The 18,124-nt window shown below is 39.6% G+C and overlaps 2 protein-coding genes across 5 annotated transcripts; both read right to left on the reverse strand.

The window, feature by feature from the left end:
• Window positions 1-284: 284 nt before the first annotated feature.
• LOC110838940 (uncharacterized) lies at window positions 285-6,050 on the reverse strand. 3 transcript variants are annotated; one of them, XM_087348268.1, is made up of 4 exons: window positions 5,111-6,050; window positions 4,436-4,570; window positions 3,287-3,360; window positions 285-442 (listed from the first exon to the last, which is right to left on the reverse strand). In XM_087348268.1, the coding sequence occupies exons 2-4, from the start codon at window positions 4,562-4,564 to the stop codon at window positions 427-429; spliced, it is 219 nt and encodes a 72-aa protein (XP_087204394.1). In that variant the 5' UTR covers window positions 4,565-4,570; window positions 5,111-6,050; the 3' UTR covers window positions 285-426. The 3 variants fall into 3 exon arrangements, with proteins under 3 accessions (XP_087204394.1, XP_021938320.1, XP_021938321.1); XM_022082628.2 differs by lacking the exon at window positions 285-442 and adding an exon at window positions 1,834-2,787; XM_022082629.1 differs by lacking the exons at window positions 285-442; window positions 5,111-6,050 and adding exons at window positions 1,834-2,787; window positions 4,939-5,104.
• Window positions 6,051-6,186: 136 nt separating this feature from the next.
• LOC147873921 (glutamate receptor ionotropic, kainate 2-like) lies at window positions 6,187-17,799 on the reverse strand. Of its 2 annotated transcripts, none has more exons than XM_087348202.1 (16): window positions 16,646-17,799; window positions 16,103-16,255; window positions 15,840-16,024; window positions 15,409-15,699; window positions 14,794-14,961; window positions 14,096-14,245; window positions 13,369-13,593; window positions 12,590-12,796; window positions 12,423-12,507; window positions 12,216-12,354; window positions 11,868-12,005; window positions 10,969-11,167; window positions 10,018-10,243; window positions 9,215-9,330; window positions 8,507-8,656; window positions 6,187-7,141 (listed from the first exon to the last, which is right to left on the reverse strand). In XM_087348202.1, the coding sequence occupies exons 1-16, from the start codon at window positions 16,725-16,727 to the stop codon at window positions 6,932-6,934; spliced, it is 2,724 nt and encodes a 907-aa protein (XP_087204328.1). In that variant the 5' UTR covers window positions 16,728-17,799; the 3' UTR covers window positions 6,187-6,931. The 2 variants fall into 2 exon arrangements, with proteins under 2 accessions (XP_087204328.1, XP_087204329.1); XM_087348203.1 differs by having other exon boundaries at window positions 16,103-16,208; window positions 16,646-17,796.
• Window positions 17,800-18,124: the final 325 nt, after the last annotated feature.

An 18,124-nucleotide genomic window follows, 5' to 3' on the forward strand; every position in this document is an offset into this window, starting at 1 on the left:
ATCATTCGAGGAGTCCTACAAAATGTCTACTAGATTATGATGATGATGACCTCTTCGTTATTCCACCGTTATCTATTGCATTTTATAAAACATCAACACCCAATGTAACAAACACCGATCCACTAAGACAGGAGAATGCCAATCGCCTTAATGCTGTGCACGCGAAACAAACCTCTCACCATGACTGGTGAAAGCATAAGCCGCCGTTTTAATGTCTTTGCCGATCGAATGAATACGCACAGAGAAGCGTAGTAACAGTCACAAATATGTAAAATGTTGCTTACCTGCAATTAGAGGACAGTAGGTGTTTCTGGGCGTACCACTGGCAGCTGTAAAGCAAGCACATGCATGGTTTCAGACAACCCACACGATCCTCGCTGAATCCAAATTCCATGGCATCACCACACAGAACAGCAGATTCTTCACTCATGTACCACCCAGGCTGTCAACAAATGACAAACATGTGGAGTTACCAGATGTTGCTGCATTTTACACAAAAGATGCTTTCTTATTGTTAGTTGGTGATCACAATGTAGGAAAATGAATGACAGGATATCCAGAAGATATAACAGTATGATTTCAAATAATCCTTATCCAACATTCTACACTAAGCTCATCAGAGGTGGAGAGTAACCATGATGAATGAAGTGTAGAGGTTACGTAAGAATCAGGAAGCAATATAAAAACTTTGCACAAAATTTATATTTCACAATGGATGCTGCATCTGTTCCTGAATCCACACCGTAGCTTCATCAGTTTGGTTGAGGGGAAGAGGACAGGCAGTAACCAAACAATATTCTCCACTATTATATTCATAATTTTCATTGCTGAGTACTCAATTAATAAACATGCGTAGGCTAAAAATAATTTTTGTTGCAAGCTGCATTTCCTACAAAGCACTGCAGTGCAGAATCAATTTTGGCTCCCCAACAGTGGCATTATCAAGGCGATTTTAACCTAATTCCATGCTACAACAACCAACTTAAGATTAAAACTGTAAGATTTGTATTTTAGACGACGATACTTGTTATAACACAATTTTACGTCTGTAACCAGACAAATCTTTTACGCTGGGATATGACAGATGTTTACCTGAATTAACATACTGCACAAGAATGAGAGCACCATTATTACAATTTCGATAATTTCATGGAAAACAAAAATGTTATACAAAATGTATTCACAGTCCTATGCTTCCTACTTCCATTTTGAACTGCACTTTTCTAGCCGATTACATCGCACAGTGAAACATCAAGGAGACCATGATATTTCTGTCCACGGTCAAACCTTAACAAAGAGAATAGGATGCGCATGGACGTATACTGCATGCACGGATCGTTAATTTTCGCAATAACTGGAAATTTTTGAGAGATTTCAGGTTCTCATGCCGGCTAGTATAAGGAGGGTCGTTGCGCCGCGTAATATGGTAAAATCTTACTGGCGTTTCAGAGGTACTAGCTGCCTCCATCATCAGAGCGATGATGATGGAGGCAGTACGCAGACGTTTACCTACGTTTCCGTGGTGCATGCATCACCACCCTAATTCTAATAGACCACATAGCACAATCCAAAAGACAGTCATCTTCAAATGCAAGTTTCATTATGCATGACTCAAGTAACTAATGCCAAGACATCAGAATGTCAATACGATATTGCTAGTTGGTAAGCTGATAAAGACATTTCCCACTGAATCATAAGGTTCTTCACAATAATCACAAAAGCATGTAATTTGACCTTGTCTGGAACTACTTTGCACCTTAACAAGCTGTATCTTTAAGACAGTATTTCACTCCTACAACAACTAGTCTTCAATATGGTTGCTCATGATCAAAATTCACAATGACAAGAGTGGATTTATTAGATCTACCAAGTGCGCTACACATCTTAATTCTTTTTATACACAATCTAACAGTATGGAACTCAACATGCATTTTTCCATACTTCTTCTATTTCATCTACTTATTGTTTTATATAAAACGTCCCAGTAGCATTATTAGAAACAACATTTCGATTTAATTCTTTGACTATTAGGTATGTGTGCGTTTATGTCTAACAAGGCCTACAGCTTGTCGGTAAGCCTTATCACATACTTCACATTTATATGGCATTTCACCTGTATGTATACGGTAATGTTTCTTCAGAGTAGACTTCAATGAAAATCGTTCTTTACAGACATCACAATCGTACGGTTTTTCCCCCGAATGAACACGCCGATGAACTCCCAAATTATCCTTACGTAGAAAAACTTTATTACACAACTCACATTTAAAAGGCCTCTCTCTATTGTGGATTCGGTAATGTAAATATATTGAATCTCTACGAGAGAAGGTCTTTTTGCACATCTCACATTGATAAGATCGTTCACCAGTGTGAGTAAACAGATGGTTCATGTGGGATCCTCTATGCGCAAACCGCTTATTACATATATCACAACAGTACGGCTTCTCTCCAGTATGAATTCTTCTGTGCGTGTCAAGATGGTCACTTCGGGCAAAAGCTTTCTCGCAAATCTCGCATTTGAAAGCTGCTTCGCTATGAACGCGAATATGTGTTATAAGGCTATTCCGCTTAGAGAATATTTTATTGCATATGTCACAACTATAACATTCTAATGCACTTGTTTGGGAACTACCTTCTAAGTTTCCACAAACTTTCATATTTACAGAAACAGTGAAGTTATTCACATTATCACTGCATTCAACAGATACTTTGTCACAACTAAGTTGGTTATGAAGATGAACATCACCACCAACTGATTCCTTTAGCTGATTATTAAATTGCTCCATCCTGTGAAAAAAGGATGTGGATGCAGAACTCATGATTTAGCCACAAACAATGTTCAAAACTTTTGAAGATTATAGCCACAACTTACTAGCAAATACAGTCAAACTGAAAGTGCTTTGGTGAAATTTCAGGTTATTAGCAGCACCAAGTATGAAGACAACTCTCTTCTAGAATATTTGCGGAATACAGCCAATATTGCAGGAATGCAAATACATAGATAGAAGAGCATACTAAAGATTCACTAAGTACTTAGAAAACTGAATACCAATACTGAAACGTAAATAAAACATTACCCAGTGTGAGCATGTGAACATCTTATTACTTTCAAACACTGGACACAAGAACTTTACAGACCCAAAATGTCACTGCAAAATAAGCTACATGTTGAGGACAGACAAAATTCGCTATCTCTTACTCTTCATGTGTCTCTTACATTCTTGGTCTAGCGGTATTTCAATTTCCCAACAAAATGTTATAAAATAATCTGTCAAAATAAACTCACCTCTTGTGATGTTCTTCGGGTTCCTCTGTTGTTACTTCTACTTGTAGAAATTCCTCCATGTTCCATGATTCATCCTAAAAACAATGTTGCCAACAGCTATGTTGTGATATTCAGGTGCATAAAGAAAACTAAATTATATTTCTCCTGTGGAAGTACTTGGATATGAGAAGAAGCAGACAAGAGGACAATAGGGATTAAAAGAAGAAGTTTGTCATTTATGCCGTTTTTCACTGAAAGACCTTGATCACTACTGTGTACCTACTGGAATTGCCACCATGTCATAAAAGAGTAATTTTCTTAGGAGACCACCTGACTACTTGCTGATAATTACAGTTAAGATTGAAAGTGCTAACATTATTCATTGTTATGACTGAATGCACTTGACTTGGCTCAATATAATTTCCTTTCTTGCAGTACAGTAGATTCCATCCAAACCTTGTAGACTTAATTTTAAAATACATCGGTTTATTTCATCAATGTGTACTGAAGAAATAATCCTGCAGCTATCTATCTATGGCATTCATAATATATATGATTTGTTCAAGCTGCTGGAAGTTTTGCATTGCTCTGAAGAAACATATGGACGAACGTAAATCAAAATCTGCCACAGCACAAAACAATTTTGTAGCAAAAAAGGTAAAACTCTCCACTGATATAAATGTTCGCTGAATTATATCACTAAACTGCCAATCATGACAAACGGCAGTTCAAGATTCTGTTCATCCTCCACATATATGTATCACCAAAAGAAATAACCATTTGTAAACAATCAACAGATTTCAAACTTTTGTACATCACAAATTTCTCTTAACAATAATGATTATTGAAAATGCTGCTGATAGCATTAGGTTAGTTCAGTTTAATTGATGTTATGGTTCTTCCCACGTATGTACCATGGAATGATGACATTTATCCAGCTGTCAGTTATATCAGAATAACGAATGTCAAAATTATAGTTTTTTTCAGGCAGCTGGACCCAAATCCTTCAATTTTGTCACAGGGTTTATGCTAATAATCAAGTATACAAAGCATTAATCTTAAATTACATTAAACTTGGTCTGACAGCTTCATGTATATACCTTACAGAAAGAGTTAAATATGTAAAAATTATTGTACATACAGGAAACCTCAAAATGAAGCATAACCCACCTTTGCATCACTTGCAGTCTCTGCCAAAGGTGGTTGTTCCTCTTTTACACCATCAAAGTAAGAGGTAGTCAGCGAAGACATTTGGTGACAATCACTGTCAGAATCAGGCTCCTCTTTAACTATATCCATGATATGCTGTGAAAAATTAGGATTCCAGTGAACAGGAATAAATAAAAGAATGTTTTCTGAGCCTAAGAACTTAATCAAATGAATTAATATTAAGTGAAATTATTGTAAAGAAAATTAATAAGAAGTAATTTTAAGAACTATTGCACATGCTAAAGATACAAAACAATATCAATGTAGAAACCACAATGTAAGCATAGAAAGATACTGACAATGTTCGTAATAGGAATGAATAATCCACATTTCTAGGAATATAATATAGTTGTGGCCAAGCGTCTACATGACGTGCAGCAGTATTTATTTTCTTTTTTATTTCTGTTCTGGAGAAATAGGTACATTTATCCCACAATTATTAAATATAAGCTAGATTAGCCTACCGTTACAGAATGATTCCTGAAGATGGTTTGTCAATTCTTCGATGTCGGACTTATACTGGTTGCGTCACAAAGTCGCCTGACAGTAACATAATTTCTATCATAACTCAGATTTAATTATTCGTTCCAAACTATTCTGTCAACCTAAATCATTTAATAAAGACGTGAATCTTACCTGCTTCAGATATTTACATATTTAAATCAAAGCCATATGAATCGTAACGTGTCACGAATCAACATTTGGTTCTACACGTCTACTCCAGTATGCCGTGATTCCCCTCGTCCCTGATTTTCATATAACCGGGTTTGTTTCAGTTATATAAATTATGTAAGAAGCTTACAGTTCATGTTATTTATGACCTTCGAGATGTCCGTTAATTATAAAAATAATTCCATAGTTATTACCCACCATTCTCTGAATTTCATGTTAGTATTAATCTATGTTGGATATCACTTCATGTATGACAGAACTGAATTACACATGTACTTGTTCTTCCCGACTGCTTATTTGTTTACAAGAAAATGTTGACATTGTACAAAAATTGGGAAAAGATAATACAAGACAATTTTGATGTCACAACAATGAAAGGAGAATGCTTAGTTATGAAAAGTGGCATAAAGCTTCAAATCTTGAACATGAAGAAACAAAAGTACTCTGAAGCACTCACATACAAACTGATGCCATGTATAGATCCTCAGGTCATGAGAACACTTATCCATTTCTTAGATGTAATATTTAGAAGTTCTTTGTTTTCCATACTAAACAATTCTGGAGAATCCATGTTAAGGTGGTTGTCACAAAAATGTCAAGATGGTTAGCAATTCTTAATAAGATTCAGTTAATGAAGTACATGCAGAAAACAATTTATCCTTCATTATTCATGAAACATTATCTCTTTCACGAAGGCACTAACAATTTCCTGTTGTACAGAGTGATGCAGCACCACTAAAATGTACGCATTACTCCTGTCATAAAGTAATTGGTAACCTCCCACATGACAGCCAGAGTGAAAAATCACCAATTACATTTTAACTCTGGTCATATACTAGATCTAGGGACTAAGGAAGACCCTCAAGTATAAAAAAGAAAAACATGCAGCCTTTTAAAATTTACAAGGAATTGCATCCCTGTGCTGTGTATGTGAACAAACCTGTTTGACATGCTTGGAATGCACAGTAGCAGTGTAGCCAGGATATTTAAGCATCAACTTAATATTACATTAAATGAGAATGGAATTAAGAATATTGATGTGTTGGAACTGTCAGAAACTCATTATAATAAGGACATGTAATTTTCTTACATTCATTTCTTTCTTGTGTGTTTAACAAACAATCCCTCAATGTGTAACAAGTACAAGAACACTGCTTCAGTGTAAAATTTAGTTAATATATACAAATTAAAATCATAATAATTTTTATCATATAATATATCATATGTTATAACATAATTACATCTAAAGAATAAACACTTCTACTGGTACATCTACTTTTGTCCTGGATTCTACCAATGTACAGACTATGGAAGATATGAGGACTTATTTTTATGTTATTATCTTTATTAATACATATTTAATTAACAAAGCTATATAGCAGTCTCTCAGATCACATCTGGGTACTAGTGTTCCTGAATATCAAAGAGTTAACCAATGTATAAAGAGTAAAGTATTACTCATCAAATTCAAAATGTCCTTATGCTTTAATTTGCATCTGTACTGGGCAGGTACACTACTGGTAGACTTTAAGAGGACCTGGTACCCAAAATGGAATTCAAAACTGGCCATCATCTTCTTTGTATAATTTTGTGCCCCTCCACAAAAATCCTGGGACAACAACTTATTGTCTTTGAAGGCAATGGCACCAAAAATAAAAGACTAATTACTTAGTAAATCTATACAGAAAAATGCTTTTATTTACATACGTTGCAGCCTTCCCTCCTCCCAGCTGCCAACATACTACTGGCCTGGAGTGTCATAAACAAACAATTTGTTGTGACGAACTATGTCAGGGGCTGTTTAATGTTTGTGCTGAACCGATATGGTGTGGGCCCATAGATGCTCAATGGAACGAAGTTCTGGGGATCAGCCCCCTCTTCGGCTGGTGGGCTGTCCTCCTTGTCCTGGTTATCATATTTGCGGATTGGCTTTGTGGAGCCGTGGCAGCGAGCGATGAACCTGAACTCTGCCATCAGTTCCTGCAGGAACAGAACCTGCGCAGTAAAAAGTGGTTTGTTTAACAGTGCTTCAACAATCGTGTACGTTACGTGCTGTCCGATGACGAGTTGGGAAGGAAACAGCTGTGCTGCACTTTGCAGAATTAGCCAGAAGAAACTAGGATAAACTATGAGAATCCTCAGTCAGAATGGCCAGTCTGTAGGCACGATTCAAATTGTATATCTCCTGAATGCACCGCTTACTGACTTGCAATTCAAACACAAACACGTTTAGAATCATGGGACAAATAAAAATAACAAATTTTGATGTGTCATATTATTTATAACTGTGAAATTACCAACAAGATGGAAATGTTTATCAAAAACAGTAGTCAGCATGAAGCGGTGCTCAGTGATCTCTGGGAGTTCCACATTTGATGTCCAGTCAGACCTGTGAGCAGACACATCACAGCTTTGTATCGTGTCTTAAAGCGCCGAACATCAGCCATTCTCATATCAGTAAGATGACTTCCTAGACCTACATGATGATGGAAGATCAAAATCAACTGTCTGGTAGCAGAAACCAAACAGTCAACATCCCTGATGCAAGAGCTAGATCCATCCACCTCCCATTTCAAAAACTGTTTCTCAGTCTTCCCCCTCTCCTTCTTAACCTCTGAAAAAACCATCTTCCAACAGGTTTCCTTAAAAATATATTTTGTATCACGTCCGTTCCATCTGGGATAAATATCTAGCCCACTTATAATTGCAATGGTTTCACTTTCCAGTCACAAATGACTTGCATAAAAAACAAAGTTCCTCATAAACTTCGTCAACTTGAATGTGTTTCTTGGCACAAACAGTAAAGTATATTTTCTCTGAGCTATAAATAAACAGTAAAATGAAATTTAATGTTTCCTGCAACACCACACAACAACATAAAAAGGAACATGTTCAAACAATGCGTTCTAAGAGCATCTCATAAGATTCATGGAGAACTCTGAAAAGATGGGTGGGTCCTGTTCTAACTGTATCGGGCAAAATGGAAAAGATCACAGTAATGGACGTAGCTTCAGTGCCTTTATTGCACTGCACTGGGTATATGATGACCAGAGACGTTATTAAGACAGAGAGCGATAACTGCCACTGCAGATGCATCAGACCCAGTGCCTTTAAGGACACAGACCGAAAATCATGTCAAGTTACCATGATTCGCCATCACTGAAGAAAAATGTCTTGCTCTCATTAATATTCTCCGAATATCTCTTAACACATAACACTTTTAGATTTTAATCTGAATTGAAGTTGTGCTGGTTCCATTGTGCAAAGTTTGTACCATTAATGAAATAGAATTAAAAGAATTATCGAGATTGTAAGTCATTATATTATCACTGATTTCACAGAATGTTTCCACACACTTGCCTTCTTTTCACGTGCTGTCTCATACACATTACGCAGTAACTCGAACAATGCCATGAAACAAGAGAGGACCAGACCCGCTACAAGCACCACAAACACGCCACCGACATTCTGTATGTTCAGAGGACTGGGGTTCCCGCTGCCACCTGTGTCCTGCAGGAACACAACAAAGTCATTTGCATGGCTACCAACATATCAATATAAACGTCACAGGGGGATACTCTCCACAGGTACACAGAAAGAAGAGTATCTATCTATTCAAGGCATCACAAATGCAAACTTGATTAATTTTTCTTACATGCAATACAATTATGTCTGACAGTCAAACAGCACAGAACAAAAAACACATTCTTGCACATGTAAAACAACTGACATTTTGTAAAATGCTGGGTTTTTTTCGTGGTAGGGAGTTGTTAGCTCCACCACCTAACACCAAGCTGGGGGGGGGGGGGGGGGGAGCGACCCATTGCAAACCGCCTATGGCCGCTTTTCAATATATTCACAGCTTCTTCTGCTTCCATAACCTGAGGATGACGCTCCATGCTGTCGTGAAAAGGGACTCACTTAATATGGTATCTTATATAATAACTAACCAACAGACTGATTCACTGACAAGAAAACAAACAAATAAATTAACCTGGTAACTACATGGTACTGAACGCATTTACAGTTCAACTTATCAACGGCATCCAAGGCATTAGCAAGACTCACCACACACTTTCCACCGCCACGTTCTTCCTTCCACCACCTGTTCTTCATTTTGGCGAGCTTACCCGACTCCTGCAGTTTGAGCACTGCTGTGCTCAGCTGGTTTCGGTATATCGAGTCTGTAACAAAGAGAAGCACTTACATGTCGCTGACATTTGTAAGCGTCATTACTTACCTATTTATTCGAATGCTGAAAAGTGTGAAAAATATACATACTCAGCTTCTTGCTCAAATGACGAAGATTCTGTTAAGATCCTAAAAATATTGGAAAATGTCAAATACGAAGAAAAGAAAAATTAGACACTTAGGTACAGCTCTAAAAAAATAGTCATATTCATATGCTTTATAAAGAAGTGCATTAAATGACCACGTCATGGGATGAAGCTCAGGTGTGAAAGTACACGACAAATTTCAACAGCATCTGAAAGATGTGAGGTGAATTTCAATTTGATACACACCAGCAGACAAAATTACTCTTACGTCTAAATGACCTTCACCAAAGACCCACTACACAACAATCATTACCTCACTCTAATCTACAACAAATCATTTGAAAATTTGTTAATATGGCAAACAGGTAGAGACATTGAAGAAAACGTAATTTCTGGCACTGTGCGGTGTGACATCTGCAGTGCAGCTAGCTTCACAATTGTAGAACTGCATTCCAAAGAAATAAACTTTACAATCTTGAGTTACATGAAGCAGGAAAGACTGTTTTAGGAAAGCTAGGAGTGAACCCTCTACATCCTATATTGTAATTAAATTAAGACACTGTCACCGGGAGACAATGTTGTACTGATACGCACTCTTCTTTATGGCTATGCCATAGCCCTTGGAGTCTAGCAAGTCCCCAACTTGGGCCACCTCGCAGTCTCGCTCTGTGATATACTGGATAGAAGTGGACTCCATAAAGTAGGCATAGTTTTGTGTCTTGACTTTCTGCAAACCCTCATCATTGGTACTTGTCAGGACTTCATCTTGGTTTCTCATCATGTACGCATACATATGCTGGTACCTTGAATCACTTGAGTCCTGCCAAAACAACTAAAATCAGTCACACAGGAAATGTTTCTGAAAAATTTTAGTACCTCGCAAACACTGTCGGTCAAGGCTGCATTCAGGTCAACGGCACTGAGCACTGATTTATGGGATCATCAGATGACAGCATTAATCATTGGAAAGTTATAGCAGCATTTAATGATGACAATGAATTAGAAAGAATTAAGTAAATTTCAGCTTTTCATGGCAGAGAGTTCAAACTATGGTGCTACAGTCCACAAGACAGTCATCTTCAGCAATCAGAAATGATGTTGAAAGAAGCAGCTGTGGTTAATATTAAGGCACCTGAGACTGTGGTTTGAAGAGGGTAGAAACCAAAGTGAGGTTAGGTTTAAAAAAGAAGCAACCACTTTGTATTTACTTTTCAATTGGAAAATCACTGTGCACCATCTAGCTACTCCAGCTTGAATCTTGGCCTGTGGCCAGTTAACTCTGTATGGGGCTTTCAAGCTTTTCCTCAGTCCCTCAGAACAAAGACCACAGAATTACCTTAAATCCATCAGCATTCACCATTTATAATCAACTGACCACACAACCTTCAAATATGTGAAAGAATTAATAATTGTTTTAAGTTCTCAATCACTTCATTGAAAATAAAGCATACAAAAGCATGTAAACACACACTGACTCCTTGCTAAATAAATCTTTCTCTTCCAGGCTTGCAATTCCACCAACATCCACATCTAGAACACACATACCCTAAAGAAGTTGACCGTGGAGCCACCCTTCTTTGCCCCATACTTTATCACATTCTGGTTTGCAAGCTCCCACACATTCTTGAACGGGGTTGTCGAGGTCTCGACAGTGAGGAAGGCAGCCAGGTTGGCCGTGTAGGATGAGACCATTATGAGCGTGAAGAACCACCAGATGCTGGCCACCATGCGTGTGGACACAGCTCTGGATTGGGCAAAACTCAAAATAACATTCGTGACAAACTTAATCCAAATAATTCATCGTCCATAAGCCTTTTCTTCTAGTCTCTGATAAAAAGTGAAATACATAAAACTTTTAGTCAGGACTGTGCAGCCAAACAGCTGTTTATTGTATTATTGTTGGAGGCTGAAGTACGATGTGTTTCAATTGGACAAAAAATAAAGTAAAATGAATGATTATTAACTGAGGAGAATTTTCTGAATGCACAAACCCTTGGCTGAAGGTCAAATCACTTTGGGTGTTTCATCTGGAGACATAATTTTTTATTTTTTCTTTCTCCATTTTGCGAATTGTTTATAGTTTTCTTAAAAGTAATGTAAGGAAAAGAACTAGCAATTCCCATGTCAATATTCAGATCAATTAATGGCGTAGAATAGCAGAAATCCCACTGCTAGTATGTGTACTTGTAATTTCATGAGGGAAGTCATCCAAACTGCACAAAACTTGGTAATGTGCATAAGAAACAACTAAGCGACTGAAGGGGCAACAGATGTAAGTACAAATCTTAAATCTATGCTCATTTTATAAATGCTTAAATTCAAATTTCAACAGGCATGTGTATTTACAAGCATACGTCAGGTACAGAATAAGGAACACGTGCTGTCATTGAAACCTACTTAAAAGCACATGCCTTGAACTAAAAGCAATATGCAAGAAAACTCACATGGGTGCAATCTCAGATCCTTGCTGCATCAAACTGCCAATGGTGAACCATAGGCTGTTCTGTAGTGTGAACTGGTTCTCCAGTTCTTCTGGTTCCTCTATGCAGGGGTATGGGTTGTTCCACTCATAAGGACAGATCCTACAACAATCACCACAGCTAATCACTGAAAATTGACAGCATTAATTCATCTCTGTTCCGTTCTCAGTCAACAGTTTCCCTAGCGTGCTACTGGGTTATCCGATACATCTACGTGCTCCCCCTCATGCATGCATAAGAATGCAATATTAATTATGTTTTTAAAAATGTTAATGATGACAGTCTAGCTTAAGTTGGCACCACAGTACACACCTTCCCATGATCCACAGCAGGATCGACACGCCCATGTACACCGAGAACATGCAGAACCACACACCCGTGGTGAATGGGGCCATGAATGAGAACAGGCTGGGTGACTCCTTCTGAGGGCTCTTATAGAGGATGGCAATGCCTGCAACATGACGGACAGTGTGACAGCCATTCAAATGAGCACGCCAGAAAATAGAGCAGGACACTCACCCAGAGTCATAAATGGAGTAGTAAAGTCAACAGCTTCCTCACGTTCAGATGTGATGGTGAGATCAGTTATGGCCAGATCTGCCTCCTGAAAAAATAAGGTTGAACTACTTTCACGTGTTCCCCAAACCAAGATAAAATGTAGGTGGAAAACGGAGTGCGCGCGTCACCTCATCCCTCAACTTCTTTATCATGCCAGTCCACTGCCCTGTCTTCTTGTTGAGTGAACCATACGCATTGTCCAGCTGCAGGTCAAATATGTAGTTGAACCCAAGCATGAGTGACAGTTCGTGAATCAGCTCGATTCCAAAGCCCTCGAAGCGATCGTTGTCCTTCAGGGGGACAGAGGACTGGCGACGCATTCCATACGGATCAGACTGCAAAGAAACATGAAATATATAAAGAAACACTGAAGTTGCCATCTGAAGTTGTAACGGGAGGAATGGATGCACACCTTCATGAATCCTAGAGTGCAGTGCTAGATGGAAGTGAGTGATCGGCAGAAGGGAGCTTGGTGAGTCCTGCTACCACTACATACAGTGAAATATGTACTCACACTGGGAATAACAAGCAAAGGCAGTCTCTTAAAAAGGAACGTGTGAGAACAAATGGTTTTCATTTCATTTCTGTCCATAAGAGCACCTCACAATGCTAAAAAGATGCAGATGAGGGGCGTGAGAGAAAGAGGCTCGTGGAATTAGATGGGAAGATGATCATAAATGACAATTAATATGAATTTCAAAGTAGGCGGTCCTGACCTATAACATGACGGAGTGACTGGGTAAAACCATGAATAACTTATGCCAGAATACCTGGTGATCAGGTCAGTATTCATTTTTGGTTTTGCTCCCCCAACACAAAAACTTACATTATACGAGTAATAAATAGTAATAAATTAATGTATTCAGTACCAGTTACTCCTCCTCGGTTTGAGCACCAGTGAGCTTACCAAGGCCGTTATCACTCGAAAAGTTCTGTTCTGGAGGCTCTCACTGTGGTGCGGTGGGGCGGGTGGCACTGCTCGAATAATGTTCAGCCCATCTTTGGTGCTCCACGTTCCCACACGCTCCAGCCCGCTGTATGACAGCTCCATAATGTCCAACATGATGTTGGTACGGAAACCCTCATTATCAAACTGGATGACACCCGTGAGTCCATGCAGCGTGCTTTGCCCCTGTTCACATGAACATGATCCGTTGGTGAGTGGTGCAAACACAGTAAGGCAACAAGACAAAGCCTCATCTTGGAGTTAATTCTTTGACAAACATAGCACAAGGGATTAGAAATATAATGATAAATACTGAAATATTGTATTAGATATGTCATTAGAACTAATTAAAACACTTCATATCGATACCACATCACACAAAGGTAAAAAAAAATCAAACTCTCAGTTTTCTCTAAATTATTGCTGTCATCAATTGGCTCGGCACACACGTCAATGCCTGTTACATTAGTTACGTGTAACATCACTGTCCCAATTGGAATTTTACCTTCTTCGTTGGATGTAAGATGAGCTTCAGTTTGCTAGGTGAAGAAACAACAGAAAGTCTGGTCTCAGAGTCACAATTACACAACACGAAGTTCAACAGAGTTCAGTGGCAGACAAATTTCATGACAGCTGAGTAATTCCTCATTCAGCTAAGAAAATGACTGGAGTTACCTGTTATACATACATCTTTCATGAAGTTGATGAGAGATGTACCATGTCCCCAATTATTCTGCGACTCACAGTCTAGTGGCTTGATATCCACAGCAGGGGAGTCCAAACGGCTCAGAGCACGAGCAAAAAGCTGAACTGCGTCATGCATCAGTGCCATGCTGACCTGTGTGACGTAAACCATTGGTCTTTGACGCGCACACAGCTGAACACCAAACACATTTTAACTATACACAGCAGAGTCCTTCTCGAGAAGCTGATAGTCGCTCAGCTAGTCAAGAAATTCCCCATATTTTGTGAAAGCCAAAATTTCATTGGCATGCTCATGAGAGCTTGACAGTGGATCCTAACTTAACCAATTCAATCTAGCCCACATTTTTTTAGGTCCATCTTCATATCGTAGCACGCGTGAGACAAATGAGAATATCATACATAATTACAATCTAGAAACCAAACTGAAGATGCAATTTGGGAGACTAGGCACTGCCTGCCTCTGTCATCCTCCTTGATTTGATTATTGTAATAATATCTGCGGAAAGATTAGAAAACGCACATGGATTTTCTTTCTGGTTTTTCATTTTTCAGTCATTTAGCACCACTTTCTCAGTTGCATATTAAAATAGTGTAAAGTGGGATGAAGATGATGATGATAAATGATGCATTGGGAAGAATGTGGAAGGAAACGGTAAGTCAGAGCTTCAGGATTACACACACCGTGATGTTTTCAGAGGAGATGCCAATGTTCCTGCCCTTCCTTGCCTCGAGGTAACCCCAATTCTTCACTGCTGACTGAACGATCTTGCTGTTTGGATCGACCATTCGTACTCCTGTAATGTTGGTGCCACCATATTGGTACGGCTCTAAGTTGATAGTGTGGAGATCCTGAGGAACAAACATGGAACATACCCAGGTCATAAGGTCATCTTCATCTCTTCCTCAGGTCCTGCAGTGCAGTAAACTATACCACAGTCACCTCGCATATTCAAATTCACTCCGCAACCTTCTGATGGTGCCACATAACATTCACAGTTGATGCAACATGGTTCAACTATATCTCATGTCTTAATGTGTACTAGGAACACAAAGTAGGTTGGCTTCAGTCTGCTTTCCCCTCTTAAGGTGAAGTATCTAGTAACTCTGTTATCAGACATGGGGACAGATTTGCAAAGACATGGTCTAAATCTTGTGTTTGAAAACCCACATTCAGTACAGTTTCGTGTTAGTGTCATGCAACATCCAGCAGGAAAAGTGACATCCATTGGAGTGAGAATGTGCACCAGCAACACTCACATGCTATCTGATTCACTGGACAAGAGGTGCGTGACTCACGAGAGACGTGATGACGTAGCTCTGGTCGCTTGTCATGAGCCCCACTTGCTGGGCCTGTTTCAGCACCTCAGGCAGTGTCCCCATGGAGCAGTCCAGAACGATATTGCGCTCACCAGAGTGCCTCATGTCTCGCAGCACCTGCCTGTGGTTGCCGTGCGCGTCCAACTGCCGCAATGTCACCTGCCTGTCCAACGTCTTCACCAGGTTGCCGAGCCGTACCAGGCTGGACCCGTCCTCGTACAGCACTGTGAACTTCTCCCAGCCCCACGCACTCACCAGTTCCATGTACAGCTGCGCACAACAGGGGTTCGTGCTCTCTACATGGTGCGGCAACTTACATATGATGACTCTGTCTGATTATACACATTCAAACTACAGATTGATAATCAATAATGAATCAGAGACACGATCAAGCGAAGAACTTGACTCACCCTGGCGAGGGTCGATGGATGGGGATGCAGGTTCACCAGGAAGTCCTGACGGCGTTGCTTCATATCCCAGCTGGTCTCCACATGGGGAATGTCCATCGTGTCGCACATCGACTGCACGAGGGCTGATGTGGAACCTGCCTGTGGCCCAAAAATTCCTGCCACACCCTGACCCAACAGACGGCACACTGCAAGAGACCAGAGGGTCAGACCTTGCCACACTGGGGCTGCATGGCGAGGCGGATGGCGACGTTCGCAGTACCCACCTGTGTCTGACACAGACAGACTGTCATGAGACTTCACATGCTCAGGAATGGCCATCAGTCTCTTGTGCAGGATCATGCTGTCATTGTTGATCGTCTGCGTGGCGTACTGGAACACAAGTTCCTCTAGGGTTTCCGTGCTGTGGAACAACCCCCCTGAATGTGGGAATAGCAGCAACGAATCAAACGGAATTCTTATACCATTCACTTCAGAATCTTTGTGTGTCGTATATATGAGAATCTAAAGATACAAGTAAAACTTGCAGAGGCTTTGAAAATTTTCGTTTTCATTAAGGTAAAATAAATTCGTTGTAATATATTCAAGTTCGCGAATTTCTGGCTGCGTGTTCCGTTAAACATGAAGAGAATGGAAGGAGTGGGCCTACCGTCCACATATTTCGGTCAAGTTCTTAGCAAAACTGAGCAAATGCATCATTTTCAGATTCCTGACTGACTGCTTGTTGCTTGTATTCCCGTAAGTCGGGACGTAGTCGTGTCTTTGAGAGATCAATATGCGCAAGGCAAAGCACACAACGCTGAACTCACCGATTTTTATGGTGCCCGGGAGACCCGCCACGGCTGCCAACAACAAAAATATTAAAAGAGGTGCCATAATTGAGACACTCATAATCCATACGTCATGAAACCAGGCTTGATATTCTTGAGCCTGGCATTCGGGGTTCCTCTCTGTCACAGCTGCACGCACTAAAGAGGAGGACGCTGACGAGATGCTGATTTCAGAAACACAGAATTACAACAAACATGCAGATCGCAATTCGTTTCGCGTGCGTCTGTCGCCTTAGGGCAGTTCGAAACGGCACGAACGTCAAGTTATTTATAAAATTAGGTCGTCCCGGATCTGGCTTGTACCCAAATATGAGGCACGACGTAAATAAACGGTCATAAGTCACTCAAAACCCTACTCCATTGTTATATAAAACAATTGTCGCATATATGGAACAAAGATAAAAGAACATATCATTCGTTGCCTTTTCCCAGTTCCTGCTTTTCATTACTATTTGAAACAATAATCAGTCTCTTGGACTAAGTCTGGCACAGAATTTAGAATGTTCTCTGAGCCAATTAGTTGTATTTGCTTGAAGGTACGGACAGCCAAAATGCACTTGGGTTCAGGGAAACAGGCATTAGACTTCATTACATGCAATGCTAACAAATTTTAGACAACAGCGTTTACAATCTGAAGCAAAATTTGTGATTGTATTTCTTAATCCCTGTTGTGGTAACAATATTAGTGATGTCTAATTTTACGCATCCCCGTTTGATAAATCAAAACTGTCTTTGCATTTACGAAGAAACCTTAATCTTGTCTTCCCACCTCTTCATGTTTACAAAACACGAAATGTAACATCTGCTTCAAAGGCAATACTGTTTGCCCCTATTCTGACATCAGCATGTACTTTATTTGAAATGGGCCACAAATTAAGTGTAATGAACCATAACAAATTTAAATTAGAGACCCAATTTCTTCAACCATAAAACTTTCATCACCACATCCCAGCATTTCGGTACATAAAGGAGTTAAAACCTTCGGCCTAAAAAAAACAACAACAAACAAATGTAATGACACATTGATATGAAACGTCCAGACTCATTTCAAACACAGTTTAAGTTTTTGTTACAATTAAATTAAATTCAAAGCACCAAATAAGCGGAGGTCCCGAAGTTGCAGACTGAAATCACTACATCACATGGAAAACTTACCTCACATCAATCTGCCACCCCAGAAGCAGGATCACTCCTATAACGAGCTTGAATTCTGAGAATAAGCACGTTCGGCTTAACAGCAAATTTTATTTTGTGTGGTTGCAGCACTGTCAGATCAACACAGCTCAAAATCTCATTTGCTCGCAACTTTCACTGTCGACAATTTGAGCGAAATCTGAGTAGCGGCTTAGGAACTGAAAGGGAGCGAGTCGCGTACCAAAATTTGTACAGATCCATCAGTCCAGTACAGAGTTCTTCTGTGCGGAAGGCAAGAGTAAGATGTATATTTGGAACAGATAC

Source organism: Zootermopsis nevadensis, unplaced genomic scaffold (genome assembly GCF_977971745.1).
Source record: "Zootermopsis nevadensis isolate Lab colony 2312 unplaced genomic scaffold, Znev_1.0 Znev_ptg000012l, whole genome shotgun sequence".
Lineage (NCBI taxonomy): Eukaryota > Metazoa > Arthropoda > Insecta > Blattodea > Termopsidae > Zootermopsis > Zootermopsis nevadensis.

What these genes read in the sequence shown, in the direction of transcription:
- LOC147873921 (XM_087348202.1), bottom strand. Translation starts at nt 16,727, where the DNA reads ATGAGTGTCTCAATTATGGCACCTCTTTTAATATTTTTGTTGTTGGCA. An exon ending in TCTGTCTGTGTCAGACACAG is followed by an intron (nt 16,025 to 16,102) that starts GTGGGTACTGCG and finishes GGTCTCTTGCAG; the next exon opens with TGTGCCGTCTGTTGGGTCAG. An exon ending in TACTCCATTTATGACTCTGG is followed by an intron (nt 12,355 to 12,422) that starts GTGAGTGTCCTG and finishes GTCATGTTGCAG; the next exon opens with GCATTGCCATCCTCTATAAG.
- LOC110838940 (XM_022082628.2), bottom strand. Translation starts at nt 4,564, where the DNA reads ATGGATATAGTTAAAGAGGAGCCTGATTCTGACAGTGATTGTCACCAA. An exon ending in AGACTGCAAGTGATGCAAAG is followed by an intron (nt 3,361 to 4,435) that starts GTGGGTTATGCT and finishes CATTGTTTTTAG; the next exon opens with GATGAATCATGGAACATGGA. An exon ending in CCCGAAGAACATCACAAGAG is followed by an intron (nt 2,788 to 3,286) that starts GTGAGTTTATTT and finishes CTTTTTTCACAG; the next exon opens with GATGGAGCAATTTAATAATC.